At 56.0% G+C, this 16,344-nt stretch overlaps 10 protein-coding genes across 10 annotated transcripts; 3 read left to right on the top strand and 7 right to left on the bottom strand.

The window, feature by feature from the left end:
• The first annotated feature begins 534 nt into the window (after positions 1-534).
• DL89DRAFT_269737 (uncharacterized protein) lies at positions 535-1,842 on the top strand. Its single transcript, XM_040888408.1, has 3 exons — positions 535-1,041; positions 1,083-1,686; positions 1,718-1,842. Exons 1-3 carry the CDS (start codon positions 572-574, stop codon positions 1,763-1,765), a joined length of 1,122 nt encoding a protein of 373 aa, XP_040741242.1. The 5' UTR covers positions 535-571; the 3' UTR covers positions 1,766-1,842.
• A 1,909-nt stretch (positions 1,843-3,751) lies between these two features.
• DL89DRAFT_56696 (uncharacterized protein) lies at positions 3,752-4,858 on the bottom strand. The gene has a single exon (XM_040891816.1). It carries the CDS (start codon positions 4,774-4,776, stop codon positions 4,003-4,005), a length of 774 nt encoding a protein of 257 aa, XP_040741241.1. The 5' UTR covers positions 4,777-4,858; the 3' UTR covers positions 3,752-4,002.
• On the bottom strand, positions 4,859-5,355 carry DL89DRAFT_56695 (uncharacterized protein). Its single transcript, XM_040891815.1, has one exon. It carries the CDS (start codon positions 5,190-5,192, stop codon positions 4,941-4,943), a length of 252 nt encoding a protein of 83 aa, XP_040741240.1. The 5' UTR covers positions 5,193-5,355; the 3' UTR covers positions 4,859-4,940.
• Positions 5,356-7,370: 2,015 nt separating this feature from the next.
• Positions 7,371-8,376, bottom strand: DL89DRAFT_275741 (mitochondrial carrier; the record flags this gene model as incomplete). Its single annotated transcript, XM_040889348.1, has 6 exons — positions 7,371-7,703; positions 7,737-7,814; positions 7,842-7,862; positions 7,887-8,009; positions 8,084-8,240; positions 8,315-8,376. The coding sequence occupies 6 exons, from the start codon at positions 8,374-8,376 to the stop codon at positions 7,371-7,373; spliced, it is 774 nt and encodes a 257-aa protein (XP_040741239.1).
• Positions 8,377-8,696: 320 nt separating this feature from the next.
• Positions 8,697-9,293, bottom strand: DL89DRAFT_56688 (RNA polymerase I). Its single transcript, XM_040891814.1, has one exon. It carries the CDS (start codon positions 9,237-9,239, stop codon positions 8,772-8,774), a length of 468 nt encoding a protein of 155 aa, XP_040741238.1. The 5' UTR covers positions 9,240-9,293; the 3' UTR covers positions 8,697-8,771.
• A 34-nt stretch (positions 9,294-9,327) lies between these two features.
• On the bottom strand, positions 9,328-9,842 carry DL89DRAFT_269733 (uncharacterized protein). Its single transcript, XM_040888407.1, has one exon. It carries the CDS (start codon positions 9,796-9,798, stop codon positions 9,409-9,411), a length of 390 nt encoding a protein of 129 aa, XP_040741237.1. The 5' UTR covers positions 9,799-9,842; the 3' UTR covers positions 9,328-9,408.
• Positions 9,843-9,987: 145 nt separating this feature from the next.
• On the top strand, positions 9,988-11,457 carry DL89DRAFT_269732 (putative chorismate synthase). Its single transcript, XM_040888406.1, is given in 3 exon segments — positions 9,988-10,136; positions 10,156-10,381; positions 10,527-11,457. The coding sequence occupies 3 exon segments, from the start codon at positions 10,110-10,112 to the stop codon at positions 11,291-11,293; spliced, it is 1,020 nt and encodes a 339-aa protein (XP_040741236.1). The 5' UTR covers positions 9,988-10,109; the 3' UTR covers positions 11,294-11,457.
• Positions 11,458-11,611: 154 nt separating this feature from the next.
• On the top strand, positions 11,612-13,115 carry DL89DRAFT_269731 (MFS general substrate transporter). Its single transcript, XM_040888405.1, has 3 exons — positions 11,612-12,349; positions 12,402-12,789; positions 12,839-13,115. Exons 1-3 carry the CDS (start codon positions 11,708-11,710, stop codon positions 13,090-13,092), a joined length of 1,284 nt encoding a protein of 427 aa, XP_040741235.1. The 5' UTR covers positions 11,612-11,707; the 3' UTR covers positions 13,093-13,115.
• Positions 13,102-14,213, bottom strand: DL89DRAFT_56681 (uncharacterized protein). The gene has a single exon (XM_040891813.1). It carries the CDS (start codon positions 14,144-14,146, stop codon positions 13,112-13,114), a length of 1,035 nt encoding a protein of 344 aa, XP_040741234.1. The 5' UTR covers positions 14,147-14,213; the 3' UTR covers positions 13,102-13,111.
• A 455-nt stretch (positions 14,214-14,668) lies between these two features.
• DL89DRAFT_269730 (Zip-domain-containing protein) lies at positions 14,669-16,229 on the bottom strand. The gene is made up of 2 exons (XM_040888404.1): positions 15,656-16,229; positions 14,669-15,606 (listed from the first exon to the last, which is right to left on the bottom strand). The coding sequence occupies exons 1-2, from the start codon at positions 16,184-16,186 to the stop codon at positions 14,785-14,787; spliced, it is 1,353 nt and encodes a 450-aa protein (XP_040741233.1). The 5' UTR covers positions 16,187-16,229; the 3' UTR covers positions 14,669-14,784.
• Between the last annotated feature and the right edge of the window lie 115 nt (positions 16,230-16,344).

Below are 16,344 nucleotides of genomic sequence, written 5' to 3'. Positions count from 1 at the left end.
ATTACTGTACTGGTTATCCCTGAACAGCGTGAGTGGATGCACACATATTGATATTGCATGTATTCATATTGCTTTTAAACTATAGACCATCACTGGCTGACTTTTTTTTTTTTTATCTCTGAAGCATCATCCACTCCCTCTGCAGGCATATTAAACAATTTGTTGCTGCTGTCTACCCGCTGTCTACTGTACTGTCTAATTACCAGACCAACGCTGTCGGATTGATTGCAGTAAACTCCATACCGGCAAACCACCTGTCTCAATCGGTTCTCTAACGGATATGGCACCTGTGAGCAAGGCTCCATTCTGAAATTTTCAAGCGGGACTAGTAGCTTTATTCAACTATCTAGCACACAAAGCGTATCGAGCGAAAAGGCAAATTGGCTTTTACTGCGCTTGCTTGTTCCTCAATTCACGCTCACACCACTCCACTTTCCTGTTTTCCTGTCAGGAGGCTGGTTCTCCATGCATACACAATGTAATTTATTTATTGGCATTGGGCTGACAATTTTGTCATGAAAGGACACTCTTTGTTCTCATTTGCAACCACTATTTCTGCTATTATTATATTATGACTAAACTAACGCTTGAGGAACAGTTGGCCCAGGACTTCCATGCCAACCCCGACCAGTCCCTGCCCTCATGGGACGTTGAGATGTACGTCAGCTGCGGTGTCTTGCGACACAATAGCCGCCATTCCTATCCAGTGACGACCGAAGAGGAGACCGAGGCCATTGACTTCGGTGCTATACATGACAGCTTCAACAACGCCAGCCTCGTTGAGACGACTATCACCAAGGATCAAGGCACAGCCAAGCCTTTATTCATTGATGTATCGGCTGTTACCATTGACGAAACCCAACTGAAGGGCATAGGGGTTGGCGAGGACCCGCTACTCGCGCTAATTGCCAGGGACAAGGGCTCTGGGCGACAGCTGCCGTACGAGCTGATGGTCCCATGGACTGCGGCGGATGCTAATGACCTCTCCACGAGATGCAGAGTCGCTGATATCGCCCATGCCACTCCACAGCAAACGAACAAGTTATCTTGTATCTGCATGGCGGTGGCTATACAGGAGGCAGTCCTGGCTCGCATCGCATTCTGGTGCATGCAATCTCTGCAGCTGTTAACCAGCGGGCTTTTTCTCTTGACTACCGCCTGGCACCACGGCATCCATTCCCGGCACAGCTCCACGATGCATACATTGCGTTCCTGTATCTGCTCAACCAGGGGTTCAACGCAGAAAACATCGTGCTGGCTGGGGATAGTGCCGGTGGCCACCTCTGCGTATCGCTAGCCCTCTTGCTGCGCCATGCTGGTTGTCTGAAGCCCCGCGGTGTAGTACTGCTGTGCCCATGGGTGGACCTGGATTTGCAGGACACTGAGACGGTTAGGGCCAACTCAAGGTACGACTATCTTTGTCCGCACAGGTTAGAGATGCCCACGACACCGGCCCGTCTTTTCTACAAGCCAGGTCACCGCGCCAATAGTGCGTATATTGAGGAGTTACATGATCCGTATGTATCTCCGATATATGCCGACTTTACCGGCTTCCCACCCACGCTGATTCAGTCTGGAGAGCGCGAAGTAATCATCGAAGGGATCCGAACTCTCTACCAGAGAATGAAGGAGGCCAGTAGTGAGGATGCAAATATTTTGTATGAAGAGTATGCAGACATGGTGCATGTGTTCCACCGCTTTCCCTTTCCGTCCCGAGGTCTATAAGGCATTGGCGTCAATCGTGCGGTTTATCACCTCGCTCTAGCATATATGCATCGGGCCACTAGCAAATGTTGGCAGGGTGTTAATATTACTTGAATAAACTTAAGTAGACGTATGGAGGTATATAGGAAGGTATTACATTAGTTGAGCATTGAGGACCACCACTTGCGCGATTTCTTGGTGGTGGATGCGGTAGTGGTCGAATCGCGCGAGCTGTTCTGGTGCTGTGCGAAATGGTGCACGCTCACGACTACCGTTGCTCTCAATGCTGCTCGTGTCGGAGATAGCCCACGTAGGGCGCGGCATCTGAAGCTCGTCGTCATGCTGAGGCTGGCTCTGCTGCACACTTAGACTGGAGTTGCTGTTCTGTGACGAATTGAATGCCCGCAGCAAGCTGCGGCGCTTGTTTGAGGTGGTTGACGGAGATCGGACACCTTGCGGAGTGCTGTGCAGGGGCCGGCCGGGCGGATCTAGTGCGCCAAGATTGAGCCGCCGGCGGCTGTGCTCAGAGTCGCTGGTCCCGCCATTGCCATCTGTATGGCTCCGCGAGCCACCCCAGCGCCGAGTTGCTCTTGCCGGCACTGGCGGATCATCGGCTTCAGGCAATGGGTCCGCTTTCTTGAAGGAATTGCGGGACATACGCAAGCTCAGCGACCTCCGTGCAGCCACTGTCAGCTCATCTGAGTCCGGCACAGATGTGTCTTCGAAGAAAGGCAGGCTCGGGTGCTAGCGGTGGCGTGCCTGGGCGCGAGCGCGTCGGGGACCGCGGGAAGCTGCGTGTCTCTGGATATTTTACAATCTCCCAAGGGCTGCTGTCACGGCGCGAGCGTCGCGAAGAGATGGTCGGCGGGCCGCCAAGCACAATGGACCCACGGGGTGACCGGTACCGGACCTCGTCGCTGTAGTGGCTGCTGGCAGACTCGCCACCTTCCTCGGACTCAACGCTGCCGCGCGGGGACCAGGTGGCCGAAGTAGCTGGCTGCTGTGTCCAAAAGCCAGGCGCCCATTTGCTTGTGCTCGCATACGTAGCTGCCATGTCCTGCAGAGAGGAGCTCGGAAGCCCTGTCCTGGTCTGCCAATTTGTCAGCATCCTTGGCCTCATGCAGTAGCGATGCGGGCGGACATGAGCTGATGCGGTTTTGCGCTAGGGCCTTGCCCGGGACCGAAACACCGAGGCCAAGGGATGTGAGCACCGAAGGAGATGGTGCGTCGAGTCGCTTGATTGTCGGGCCAGCACTGTCGCGCGGTCCCCATTTTATGGTGCGGTCATCAATGAAGCTGCTAGGCAGATCGCTGCTCGGCGACTTGTCGTGGTTGGCGTTCAGCGAAGGTACCGAGCTGCGCTTGCTAGACGGCCAGCGTGGGGCTGAAGCATTTAAGCGGGGCTGGTTTGGCTACCAGCTTGTCAGAAACATCCATGGCTAGCCTGCTGCTGCGCTTCAGTGTACCGTTAAGCGCCTCGAGCGTTTGCTGGCGAATCTCTGCAATAGATTTGGCTGGCCGCTCTGAGTCGTCGCCATCCTCGCCGCTGTCATCGGCGACGTCCTCCAGCATCGATCCTGCACCGACTCGCGGCCGCGGCTCCTCAAGCTTGAGCTTGTCCAAAAAGCTTGACACCTCGTCGGTTGAATGGGTCACAACCCGCCGCCTGCGCGCCCGGCTATCATCCACTGGCTCGCTGTGCTCGACCGACGACTCGGACTGATCGTCAGTTTCAGACTCATTTCCAGAGGAGCTGAAGAGGTGGAGGATCCAGGACCGCCGGCTGGTGAGCTGCATGGACTGTGGCCGCGACGGCTCCGAGGTCGAGCGACGGGCCTTGGGTGCAAAGCTGAGACGGCGAGAGAACCGCCGACCTTTTGCTGCTGGGCTTGTCCGCCTGAGCCCCTGGGCTGATGACAGCAGATGCCTGGGAGCTAGCTACACTAGATACGCGCTTTCCGCTCAGCGTACCGCTGGTGCTGAGACCAAGGTTCGACGGATAATACCCAGCAGAGCTAGCTGATGAGACGGAGTCAACCGATGGGGGGCGTCGAGCAGATTTGCGGTGGTCGCTGGAATACGCAGGGGTATGTAGAATCGGGCACGACGTAATCAGCGATGATGACCGCGCACTAGCGCGCTTGTCCGAGGACGCGCTGGTATTACCACGAGGTGACGGGACAGTGACGTTGACAACTACCCCCCGCTGCGAATCGCCCAACGACAGGCTACGCCGCCGAGTGCCGAGGTCCGGTACTTTGGGCACATCCTCCGTATCGGACACCGAATTGAAGCCTGTCAGCCGCAGTGCAGGAGAAGAACCGGCTGCGACGCTTCGGCTCGCTGCTCTTCTTCGATTTTGACTTGGACTTGGGCTTGGGCTTGGGCTTTTTGCTGGAGGAAGCCTCGCCACACCCATCCGACGTCCATCAAAGGCGAAGCAGTTGCTGTCTTTGACGGCGGAGGCAATTCGCTTGCAGAGTGCTGCTGTTGGTGCTCCTGCTGCTTCTCTAGTGCTAGCTTGCTGGCAATTATCTCTTCAACAGTCTGCGAGTCAGCAGAGCTGGCAGATACGACGCTCGCAAATAGCTCGGCGGATGTCTCAATGGCGTCCATGTCGGCAGCGCTGTAATCTCCAGAAAACACCCGTGGCAGCTGGTGCACAGGACGATCATTGAATGTATATTTTGTCTGCAGGCCAGAGAGTGGTCTCGCTACGCGCTTCGCATCCTTGTCGGCGCCAACAGCCTGACCAGCGCTGGTATCAAGCCGCTGTGGCGCAGTAAGCGCACTCAGAGGCAGCACTGGCATTGGCCTAAGCTGATCAGACTGTTGTTGTTGCTCACCCGACAGACCAAGCGACGGGGCACCCGAAACTGGCATGTGGTGCGGCTGCTGTTGTAGTGGCGACACAGCACCATCCGGGTCATCGGCGGGCTGGCGTTGGAGGATCTGTACTGCCTGAGCAAACTCTGAATTCCGGTCGATCTCGAAAGAGAACGGCAATGATGCCAGGTGCTGGCGCTGGTCAGGCGTCAGAATGGATTCCATGATGGCCATTCTCTGCTGCATCTCAATGGCAGCAATCTCGTAGTGCTCCGCACGGTCCTCTTTTGCTTGCACAACCTGCTTCAGGGCCGAAATGGCTGAGCGTGCATGGCCAAGGTCGCGAATCAAAAAGCGGTGCTGCTCGACGAGTAGCTGGTTCTCGATAGCCAGCCGCAGTTCGCGGTTGCTTAGCGGGGATTGGGCACTGGGGCTGCCTTGAACGGTGCCAAAGGCATCGGCCAGTCGAGGTCATTGGCGCAAGAGAGCTGATATCTGGGCAGATCTGGGCGTGTGGCCAGCGGCTGGGGCTCAGGTGGTTGTGACGCGGGACAGATTGATCGGCTCGTACGTTGGAATAGCCGAAAGCAGGCGGTTAGCAACACGCATACGCTCCGCCTCCTCCTCCAGCTCGTCATCGGCCATGATCTCAATCTCGTCATCCATGCTGAGGTCGCCCTCGTCGCCACCCATCATACCATCACTGTGTGACACCGGGCCCATCGACGACAGGTGCTCCTGTCATGTCGTCCTGAGTAGTACTGCCGGTCTGAAGACGATGCGAACAGAGATGACCGTGAATTGTGGTCACTGGCTGAGCCGGACCTGTACATGGTGCGGACTCTGGTCCATGGGACTTAGTGCCTGGATATGCAGGGTCGTTTGGTGAATAGCTATGCTGCTGCTGTTGCTGCTGGCTGCTGAGGATAATGCGGCTGCTGGGACGAGAAATACTGGGTGCCCTTGAGCTGAGCTCCAGGCAGCGGCAATGGTCCATGGAAGCGACCGGGGTTGGCATATGGCGAAGTGGCGAGTCCACTGGCGTCAGTATAGTGCTCGGCAATATCTGCAGCACCCTTTTTATCAGAGACCATTGGACCGGTTGTCGGTGTCACAAGAACCGCACTTTTGCTATTGTTGTGTTGGCCGGGTGCCTTTTGTTGGTGCTTCTTTTGCTGCGACACAATCGGACTGCTCCTTGTGCTTCTGCTGGCCACTCCTTAACAGCTGCGAGATAAACCCACCGTCGCCCCGAAACGAATGGCGCTTCTTAGCCGTTGGCTGCGGGCTCTTGTCTGCCTCACTGGGAGTCTGGCCCAGTGAGTGAGACGAGCCAGTGCGCGCTAGCAGCGTGCGCTCGCTGCGAGCATCCCGCAATGAGCTGTCAGACGATGTGGGTCGAGGCTACCGGCGACGAGCTACGGAAGCGGCCGAGCAGAGTGGTCGGAGGCTTGGGCTTTGTGGCGGCGCCGGCTCTAAGCCTCCCGGGCGCGTCATCCTCGAGCAGCTCGTCGCGGTTTCGGCGGCTGGGTGACGGCTTCCGGTGGTTGTGGAACCGCTGATATATGTGGGTCGGGTTTGTATGCGTAGCTTCAGGCGGCTCGCGCGCCAACGGCTGTACCCCTTTGGCCATAGTGCCGTCTGGTGTGGCATGTATGGTTTCGTCCGAGTAAGTTATTGGATAGCTGTAGAGCGTGGTAGACTGGTGCATGCTACAAGTATTGGCGGCGGGTGCGATGGGGATGCCAGTGGTGGTGTTAATGGGGGCGGGCGGGGATGGGTGTATGCGTGGGTGGGGGTAATGGCTAGATGCAAAAGACAAGGAAGAGGATGGTGAGGTAAGATATAGCCACTCCGACTATGTGAAGTAAGGGAAGCAAGAAAAGGCGTCTACGTATGCAGCGAGGAAGAAGAGAAAAAGAGAGGAGATAATAACAGAGCAACGAAAAGAGGGAAGGGGAGAGGAGAAGGAGTCTAGCGGTTCATGGTCGTGTTCCATGTTGACGCTAAATACATTTTATTCTCGCTGAATGTACGCTGAAAAAGGGGGAGGGAGCTGAGCCTCTTTTTGGCTTTCTGCATGGACTCTGTAAATTGTGCTACTGCTTAGAAATTTTGAGCCCGTTTGAACACTAAACATGCCAGTGTTTTGGGGGTAGTTAGAGCATCTCGTGTCTAGTAGGTTGTCGCTGGCGGGGACTGCATTATTTTTTAGAGTGCGGGATTAGAAAAGTAGGGAGAATCCCAGTGCAAGCTGCTTGGAGGCGGTGCTCAGCAAATAACTCGGTTCACTTCAAACAAGGTTTGAATGGGTCGCTTTCTTTCAAGCACAGCTTTGTTCTCCATTTCGGGTGGAGACAACCTCAAGCTGCTCGTTGTTGTGTCTTGCTTAGGCCATGTGTTTTGAGACAAGGGCAGCCAGTGATGATAGCACTGCAAAACACCTATTCGTGGCTGAGATGCTTGCCTCCACAGCAGTGTAGATGAGGAGCGCAGAGAACATTCGGCGTAGTAGACCAGCTCCACAATGAGGAAAGCCGTCAAACAAGTAGGCTGGTCAAGTCCCTATATCATGGACGAGCGAATGGTTGCCCCGAATGCTGATCCGCCACCATATGGTCGTACTGTAGCTGCCTCTGGCTGTTACACATATCATCAAAGATGAAGGATTGTTTACGAGCATGTTCGCGGCTACATTGATATCACCAGACCGCATTATTGATGCCTGCCTCGCTTTCTGCATGTAGATAGCCTGCACCTTGGACACACTTCCTGTTGGACACGTTGATACTGAAAATGCATGTAGAAAATCTAGCAACTCAGCCCCAGTATTCGCTCTATCACCACCCCAAGACCTTTTGCTGCAAATCATACATCATCAGCGCAATGCCAAACAGCGGTGCCATGGTCATACACCGCGGCACAGTCCCCTTGAAGAAGGCCTTTGGTCCTTCGGTCTGCATGATCCTCACAGCGGTATCGACCAGGCCACGGTACGGCGGCGACGGCTGCGACGAGCTCTGCAGTCTGGTCTTGATGACGTCCGCCGGGGTCACAGCGCCCGCAGCCAGAATACCCGCCACAGTCGATCCTGCCAGCACGCACAGGGTGGCCGGCTTGTCACCCTCCTTGCCGCCGTTAAAGAACTGGTGGAATTTTTGCGAGAACAGCGCCTGCGACGGGAAGAACAGGAACGAGAACGGCACGTCTCTCAGCAGCGTGGCCACGGTCCCCTTGTACATGCCCCGAATACCCAGCTGCCTGACGACCTGCATTGCCGTGATCTGGGCGCCGCCATTCGTCGCCGATACCTGCATCTGGATCTTCACGATCTCCATTGGGTTGGTCGCAATCACCTGGCAGAGCCCGGCCGTCGCGCCAGCCAGTGCTCCGTCGCGGATTGACAGCCGCTCGGGTGTCGTGCCTGAGCGCTTCGCAAGGAACCCGCGCATCATATCGTTGACAGCAAGCTTAATCGCCTTCTCGGGCGTAATCCCGGCCAGATTCGGAACCAGTCCGCGGTACAGCCCCGCATGCCACCCTCGGTCCGCACGATCGTCTTGAAGCAGTCAATGGCGCCCTTGTAGGGCAGCTTGCCCTGAGCATTCGGCTTCTGGTTCTGCAGGCGCGTCTTCACCATGTCCAGGGGGTAGATGATCGAGACACCAGTGATGCCAGCCACAGCACCGTTGCCCAGCTTCGCCAGGAGCCTAGAGTTTAATGCAGGGAGAGGAGGATCTTAGCTAAGCCAGCTCGCGCCTTGGCACCGACTCCCATAAAATACTCTACCTTACTCCCGGCGTCGGGCCCGATACTTGGGTGGTCTCTGCCTTTGCTGTCCGCCATTCCGGTGTATGAAATTGTGGAAAAAGAGGAGAAAATTAATATGAAAAGAGTGGTGATAAGAACGGTTGGGCCGTGCGGAGATGAGGGGAAATCGGCGGTGGTGGCTGCTTTTTAGCGTGGAAAATTTTGCGAGTCACTTGCGAGATAGCCATAGGATCCTGTCCGTCGCATCCAACTGTGCGGAAAGCGACCAGCATCGCCTGTCCCTGGGCCACAGGGATGGCTCCCGGGATGCCCAAAGATAGCAATCGGCGTCCGCCAGTGACGGACTGGCTGGCTGTGCGCTTTAGGCACCCGCCGTCGATCGGGAGAGAGAGAGACCATCCATCATACCCGTGCCGTAAAATTCTTTCTTTCCGAAAAGGCAGGCAGCCAATGTATTTTAAGGGGACGTTTTAAATGGTCTTGAGCAGCAGGTAGAGCGTATCACCAACCACGAGGTTCTGCAGATGCCGGATATCGCCCTCCAGGCACATCAGCAGACCGCCGAAGCTCGCAAACGCCGACACCTTGGCGCTCGACGAGTCATCGTACCGGTAGATCCGGCCAAACATCACATAATCAAAGTCGTCCGCCAGCGACCGCTCCTCGCCGTTCACGTACGCGCGCCAGTTGGCTTCGCCCTTGCCGAACGCCGACGGCTCCTTGACGTCGGTCAGCGACAGCGACGATGCCAAAGTGAGCTTGAACTTGTCGCCGGCATCGAGTGGGTACAGCTCGCTGTTGATGTCGAGGATCAGACTCATGTCGTGCGTCTGGCTGCGCCCATCGATGCGCGACACGCGGTCAAACTTTTTGCCGTCCTTGTCCACGTCCTTGACGTCGAACGTGTCGGTGAACAGAATGTTGTCGCGCTTCTCCATTTCAATAACCGTCTATATGTGTCCAAGGCAAAAAGTGTGAAGTCCTCAATATACGCCCAGCAAAATTTTTTCGGTACACCGACATGATCGCATTGGCTCAGTTTATGGTAAATAATCAAAAATTAAAAAAATACAGTCCTATTTGCTCGGCGCCTTGCCCCGCTCGCTGTCATGGTCGGCCTGCAACGGCGGGTTCAGCGACCCATGCACAAGCTCCTAACGTTGCCGCCACGTCCAGCATGTCCCGCTCGATTACCTGCGCCCAATTGCGCACGTCGCCGAGCTCCTTCAGTGCCCCGTTGAACTGGTCGACCAGCCTTGTCCACTTTGCCGTACTCCTCACATGCTGCTGCACCAAGTGTGCGCAGTCTCTAGACAGCGACTCTATCTCACGCTGGTTCTCAAGCACGCGCGAGAGCTGTGACGAGAGCGAGGTTGTGGCTGTGTCGCAGAGGTCGCCGACGTCCTGGACTGCAGCCCTGCGCAGCTCGTCGGTGGCGCGTCTGTGCTCAGCCTGTGTGGTCTGATGGTCGCGAAGAATTTCTGCCAGCGAGGACATAATTTAAAGTGGTGGCAAATGCAAGGATTGAGGTGCGGAGACAGGTGTGGTTGACGCAGCTCGAGCTGGAGCAAGAGTCACCAGGTGCGCCACCCCTAGCTCGGCTCGCTTCTGCCCAACTTCTGCATCAGCTCGTAGAGTGACTCACAAGCTTTTTTTTAGTCGGATCAGAGGCGCTTTGCAGCGACTTCATCGGCCACTTTGCGCAAATAGTTTTAGCGGCCGACCTAGACAGCCCGCCCTCACCTCTCTTTCCTTATCCCCCTTCTTCCTACAAGGAACACACCTCATTCCCCTCTACTGACTCCATAATGAGCACCTTTGGCAAGGCATTCCGTGTCACCACCTATCGGCGAGTCGCACTGCAAGTCGGTCGGCTGCATCATCGACGGTGTCCCTCCCGGTATGGCTCTGGCCGAGGACGACATCCAGCCGCAACTCACGCGCCGCCGCCCGGGCCAAAGCAAGCTAACCACACCGCGCAACGAGAAGGACCGCGTCACGATCCAATCCGGATGCGAGTTCGGCTACACTCTGGGCACACCGATCGCCTTGACTGTCCAGAACCAGGACCAGCGGCCGCGTGACTACTCCTGAGACCGACTTCTTCCCGCGCCCGTCCCACGCCGACTGGACGTACCTGCAAAAGTATGGCGTCAAGGCGTCCTCGGGTGGCGGCCGGTCGTCGGCCCGCGAGACCATCGGGCGTGTGGCCGCCGGAGCCGTAGCTGAAAAGTACCTGAAGGAGGCGTATGGCGTTGAGATCGTTGCGTTTGTGTCCAGCGTCGGCGCTGTGGAGATGAGCCTGATGAAGGAGGAGCAGAGCAAGGCGAGCGGCAGCCAGAAGATGCGTGAGCTGATGGCCACCATCACCAGAGATGACGTCGACAAGAATGCTGTGCGGTGCCCCGACGAGGACGCGTCGCGCGAGATGCAGGACGTCATTGTGGCGTGCACTGAGGAGAAGGACTCGACCGGCGGAACCGTCACGTGCGTGATCCGCAACTGCCCCAGCGGTCTGGGCGAGCCCTGCTTTGACAAGCTTGAAGCGACGCTTGCCCACGCCATGCTCTCGATCCCGGCCACCAAGGGCTTCGAGGTCGGCTCCGGCTTCCGCGGCACGCAGCTGTATGGCCATGAGCACAACGACGCGTTCGAGTCTGACGGCAAGGGCGGCCTGCGCACCAAGACCAACCACTCGGGTGGAATCCAGGGCGGAATTTCCAACGGCGAGCACATCTACTTCCGTGTCGCCTTCAAGCCGCCTGCCACGATCTCGCAGGACCAGGAGACTTCCACCTACGACGGCAGCGAGGGTGTGCTGGCGGCCCGTGGTCGGCACGATCCGTGCGTCGTGCCCCGTGCGGTGCCGATCGTCGAGGCCATGGCTACTTTGGTCATCATGGACGCTGTGCTGCAGCAGAATGGCCGCACTGCGACCCGCCAGCTCCTGGCGCCAGTGCCCGATAGCCTCAAGGGAATCAAGCCCGTCTAAGCAGGAATAATTTCACATATACCCGTTGATCACCCGCATTCCCGGTGGGTATGCCGGGGACTAGCGAAAGGAAACATGCCAATTAACAACCTCTCGCTCTTGAGCAAATGGACAATGTATTAGATGGCACACTGACTGCCTGTATATCGATGAGCAATGCGGGGCTGGCACGGGTCTGTCTGGTGAAAAATTAACGCTAAGGTGTCAGGCTGACCCGTTGCAGCCATGCACAGATTTGCATATATCCGGTGAGCAGCGCCCAGGGATAATTTTAAACAACCGAGAAACCTTCCTTTATCTCCTTGCCTTTACCCCCTACACAAACTAGCCTTCGCATATATAAACTAGCCTTAGCACATCCACAAGTTCTTGGTACGCCGCAGCACACGATCTCACCTCCCCTCACTTGGTAACATGGACAGCGACAAGCAAGACTCCGACACCACAGCGTCATCCTCGTCGTCCGCCATCGACAAGCAGGCAGCACTGCGCCGCTACCTGCGCAAAGTCGACCTCCGGCTGCTGCTCTGGCTCTGGCTCCTCAACATCTTTTGCCAGTTCGACAAGCAAGCAATTGGCTCCGCCAAGGTCCTTGGTCTTGAGCACGACCTGCACCTCACTGGCAGCGACTTCAACATTGCCGCCACTCTGTTCTCCGTTGGCTTTCTCCTGTTCGATCCGATCTCGCCGTACATCGTGAGCCGTGTTGGCGCATCAAAGGCATTACCAGTCGTGGTGCTATTGTTTGGAACTGTGTGTGGCCTGACAGCGCTGGCGCACTCCAAACGCGACATCTATCTGCTGCGGTTCTTTTTGGGTATCGCCGAGTCGGGGTTTGCCCCCGGCGTGCTGTTTCTGTTCAGCACGTATTATCCGCGTGACAAGATCACAGCACGTGTTGGCTGGTACTACAGTGCATCGCCAGCCGGCGGACTGATCGGTGGAGTTATGTCCAGCGGCATCTCGCATATCAACCACCCCACGATCGAGCCATGGCGCTGGATCTATATCGTCCTTGGCTGCATCACACTAGTGCTCGGATCGCTGTCCTTTTTTGTGATCCGCGACACGCCCTTCGACTGCAGATATCCTGTCTTCTGAAGATAAGAGCTTTATCGCTGAGGAGAATGCACATGCGCCGCCCGAAAAAGTCAAGGCCAAAGAAGTCCTGAATGTGCTCAAGGACTGGCAGGTCTGGGCGTTTGGGGCGACATGCATGCTGACGAGCTGCGGGTGCTCAAGCATTAACGTGTTTGCACCGTCGATTATCAAAAACTACGGGTTCACGGCGTCCCAGTCCCAGGCGCTGCTGGCAGTGCCCTCGATCTTCGGCTTCTTCGCAATGGTCTCTGCCGGATACCTTGTGCGCCGCTTGGGCTCGCATTTTCTGGCCACCGTTCTCACCATGTCACTGGTGGTCATCGGCACAATCATTCTGCTCGCCACGCTGAGCGTGCCGGCGCGTATGGTTGGCCTGTGCTTGATGGCCGGAGGCAGTTTTGCCAACTTCACTATTCTCCCTGGCTACTTTATTTCCAACTACAGCCAGACACGGGCGCAAGGCAAACGTCAGCTCGGCGTTTGTGCCGATGCTTGGCGGGCTGAGCGTGTTTGTTGCGTCGAATGCGTATACGAACAACCAGCAGCCGCGGTACCTAATCGGGCATGGCATTAATCTGACTGCTGCCGTGCTGGCCATCTTGTTTGCGTGCCTGCTAAGATTCAACATGGCTAGACGCAACAAGCGCAATCTCGCCAGGTACGGCGAGGGCGGCGAGTATTTCAAGTATATTTATTAAATCTATCTAATACATACTTTCAGAACGACATGAACTGATTCCATTCCTCGGGGAAGTCGGAGCTGTCGGGGTCAGAGCTGATGATCTCGGACAGCGACATATATCCAAGCTCATCGTCAGCTCCGCCTTGGCTTTGCCGCTGGTTGCGCACCTTTTGGCACAGCAGCACAACGCCGTCATCGGAAATTGCGCCCAGCAGTTCGACCTTTATCGTGTCCCGAGCCGCAGGCTCTCCTGGCTGCTCGCTGTTTGGGTTCCGGAGCATGTCTAGAACACATACTTGGGGCTTGAGATCAGCCATCAGCGAGTCCAGGAACCCTGCGGCCTTGGTGATGTCTGATGGCGCGATCAAGGAAAAGAAAGGCATGTTGATAACCTCATGTCCCTCCGTATCGTCGCCCAGGATCCGGCTGATCGAGTTCGTCACAAACACAACTGTCGGGCCTTGCGTCTCAGTGGTAGTATCGGCCCGCGTCAAAACAAAACATGCCTTGGCGCGGCACGACCGGGCAGTATGCACATGCGCGCTGCGCAAAGTATCATTGGTTACCACTGGGTAGTCGAGGTTGACCAGGTCGCCGCAGCCCTCCGGCAATCCACTCGCCGTCTCGCCAACACTAGTCCTCCGTCCCTCGCCGCTTCGTGAATCGATTGTCTTGATTGAGGCAGAGTCGCTCGACTGCCCTTCAAAATCGGCCTCAAACTGCAGTTTGTACAAGATTGACTGTCCAAGCTCGACATTTCCCAGTTCCGGGAAAGTTGTTATCACGCTGAATATGTGACCGCTGCAATTAATGCACAGGGCGTGGGCAAATATCGACATTCCTTGGCGGTTCCGTACGGTGCACGGCAAAAGCACAACGCCCATTTCAGGATTGTCTGCTGGCCACTGGCAGCTGTAGTGCTTGGCGTGCGGGTCTGTGGAGTAATCCAGGATACTGGTTCCAACCATCTCTTGTGGTGTATATCCTAGCCCATTGAGGCAGTTGGATGATACATAGAGGATCTCCTCGTTGCCGTCTCGTTCGAAAATAACAATGTACGACTGCGGCATATGAAATGCTTGGTACTATAAGCGATAAATAGCTGTCTTCTACGAGGAAAAAGTGCTGAGGCCCCAGATATAATAGAAGGGAAAGTGCAAGAAGAGGGAGTTGGTGGGGGACATCAAGGAAAATATTCTTAACCTCGTGCATATTTATTCAAGGCCTACGTTGTCAATCACTTGGGAGCTGGGGCGGAATGGAGCGGCAATGCGCCAATGGTGGAGGTCTATTTCGCATCTAGCGCGACTAAAAACAGTTCACATATTGGAGCCTCCTTGGCTGCAGCTCGGGGGATGGCCCCTTTGAGCGGAGGGCATACGAGCTAAAGACTGTCTCCCTCCATGCTGAGTTTTGCAAGTTAACTGAGCGACAGGACGATCCCTCTGAAAATCCAGCCATTCGCGGCTGTGGCGAGACGGAGTAAACAAACAGTCATCTAGTATTCTTTACGGTCAGCAGAAAAAGGCACTGATATTCTACCAACCGAGATACGGGCCTCTTTACACGAGCAGCATCATGAAAGATATGAAGCGCTATATTGGGAATGCAGAAAAATGGAAAGGTCGAGAAATGCATAAAAGGGGGGGAGGAGGCGAGGTAACACAAGGGCCATCTCTTTTGGTTTCTGAAGGCCGCTGAGCGACTTTTACGCCCATTTTCCAATGATGGACATGGCAGCACAGCCCATATACATCGCCGCAAAGTACAGCGTCCGCGACTTCTTTGAGTGTGCCCGGAAGGACGATCCAAACTCCTCCACCAGCAGATTGACTATGGCCGAGTACATCAAGATGCCTGCGGACAGACCATCCAGCACGCCCATGGTCAGTAGCGTCGTTGGCGAGCGCGGTGCGAACGTCTCGCGGATGCCAATGCCCAGCGCCTGCCCGAAGGGGGTCGTCAGCGCAAACACAAGGGCGTTCAAAAGGGCAAACATCACGGCGTGGCGCTCAAATGTCAGTGCAGAAATGCGCGTGCCCAGGGCAAGCCCCTCAAAGAACTGGTGGAAGCTGATGGCAGCCAGGAGTGTCTTGAATTCGCCGCCGCCGGTAACTGCCAGTGTCATGCCAACGATCACAGAATGCAAGGCAATGCCGAGCTCAAGAATGTACGTCGACAGGTGCTTGCGGCGCTGCTCGGGATCGACCAAAAGCCCGTGTGCATGTGCATGGCTGCTGGTGAGATTATCAAGATCAAACTGCTTCTCGATATCGTTACCACCGCTGCTCTTGGCCGCATCGCTGCCATCCTGGGACCCACTCGTCGACACACGCACCTCGTGCACAATCTTGCGAGTATCCAGGGCGGTGCTGATGCCAGCGGATTTCTGGGTCGCACACGACTTGTGGATATGGTTCGTCAGCAAGTGCTCAACCAAATGCATTGCCAATATGGCCACCATGGCCAGGAACTGGGGCCACGCATCAAAGTCGCCGAGCCGTCCCTCCAGACAGTCGTCTTTGAGGGACTCAGTTGCAGCGCCGAGCATGTGGATGAAAGGCAGTGGAGAGGATCACGCCAGCACCAAAGAACTTGCCTGTGGTTAGGATCACTGGACTCACGCGCAGCCATCTGATGTACTGGCAGGCAATGGGAAACAGGCAGCCGAGCGCACTCACGCCAAGGATGATGAACACACCGCCGATTTGCAGATTGCGGTCCCAATCCTCGACACCAGCAGCCATACATTCAGCATGAATTGTCTTTGCTTCCACATCAGCGGGCTCAGCAGTAGCATTCTCAGCTGAAGCCGACTCGGACTCGGACTCAGACTCGGACGCGGATTCATACACAGCACTGGATGCCGGGGATTCCTCAGCTTTCTGGTCAGCAGCGAGCGTGGCAATTGCACCTGCAGCCCGGGTCTGGCCTGTTCTTGAGCTTGAGATAGGCACTGAGCCAGGCGATGCCTCTGGTGTAGGAGAGGGAACAGTGGGCGACTCAGCGGCACTTGCACTGTTGCTGCTGCTGTTGTTGTCCGCACCCATGACGACAGCCGACGCACTTAATACTAAAAGCGCAGGCAGGAAGACCCTCTTGATGTACATTGCTGCTAAGGATAGGAAATAAGGTGGGGTAAATGGCGACGAGGTGGAGTGGAAGGAGAGGAGAGACTGAAATGCGGACTCGGTCGATATACTTCCATTCTCATTTGAATCGCCGAAATGTAGCCCCCTCCATCGCAGGGCGTTTGGATTGTTTTCAT

This window comes from Linderina pennispora (assembly GCF_002104995.1).
Source record: "Linderina pennispora strain ATCC 12442 chromosome Unknown DL89scaffold_13, whole genome shotgun sequence".
Lineage (NCBI taxonomy): Eukaryota > Fungi > Kickxellomycota > Kickxellomycetes > Kickxellales > Kickxellaceae > Linderina > Linderina pennispora.
Note: the sequence above shows the minus strand (reverse complement) of the source record. Positions and strands in the feature narration are given on the sequence as shown.

Bases quoted from the DNA above. Each gene is read 5' to 3' on its own strand.
- DL89DRAFT_269731 (XM_040888405.1), top strand. From the start codon at position 11,708: ATGGACAGCGACAAGCAAGACTCCGACACCACAGCGTCATCCTCGTCG. The intron at 12,350-12,401 runs GTGATCCGCGAC...TCTGAAGATAAG, and splicing joins TCGGATCGCTGTCCTTTTTT to AGCTTTATCGCTGAGGAGAA. The intron at 12,790-12,838 runs GTTTTGCCAACT...TTCCAACTACAG, and splicing joins GTGCTTGATGGCCGGAGGCA to CCAGACACGGGCGCAAGGCA.
- DL89DRAFT_56696 (XM_040891816.1), bottom strand. From the start codon at position 4,776: ATGCAGCAGAGAATGGCCATCATGGAATCCATTCTGACGCCTGACCAG.
- DL89DRAFT_269733 (XM_040888407.1), bottom strand. From the start codon at position 9,798: ATGTCCTCGCTGGCAGAAATTCTTCGCGACCATCAGACCACACAGGCT.
- DL89DRAFT_56681 (XM_040891813.1), bottom strand. From the start codon at position 14,146: ATGCCGCAGTCGTACATTGTTATTTTCGAACGAGACGGCAACGAGGAG.
- DL89DRAFT_56695 (XM_040891815.1), bottom strand. From the start codon at position 5,192: ATGACGAGATTGAGATCATGGCCGATGACGAGCTGGAGGAGGAGGCGG.
- DL89DRAFT_56688 (XM_040891814.1), bottom strand. From the start codon at position 9,239: ATGGAGAAGCGCGACAACATTCTGTTCACCGACACGTTCGACGTCAAG.
- DL89DRAFT_269732 (XM_040888406.1), top strand. From the start codon at position 10,110: ATGAGCACCTTTGGCAAGGCATTCCGT. The intron at 10,382-10,526 runs GTGACTACTCCT...CCGGAGCCGTAG, and splicing joins GAACCAGGACCAGCGGCCGC to CTGAAAAGTACCTGAAGGAG.
- DL89DRAFT_269737 (XM_040888408.1), top strand. From the start codon at position 572: ATGACTAAACTAACGCTTGAGGAACAGTTGGCCCAGGACTTCCATGCC. The intron at 1,042-1,082 runs GTTATCTTGTAT...TACAGGAGGCAG, and splicing joins ACTCCACAGCAAACGAACAA to TCCTGGCTCGCATCGCATTC. The intron at 1,687-1,717 runs GTGTTCCACCGC...TTCCGTCCCGAG, and splicing joins AGTATGCAGACATGGTGCAT to GTCTATAAGGCATTGGCGTC.
- DL89DRAFT_269730 (XM_040888404.1), bottom strand. From the start codon at position 16,186: ATGTACATCAAGAGGGTCTTCCTGCCTGCGCTTTTAGTATTAAGTGCG. The intron at 15,607-15,655 runs GTGATCCTCTCC...GCTGCAACTGAG, and splicing joins GCAAGTTCTTTGGTGCTGGC to TCCCTCAAAGACGACTGTCT.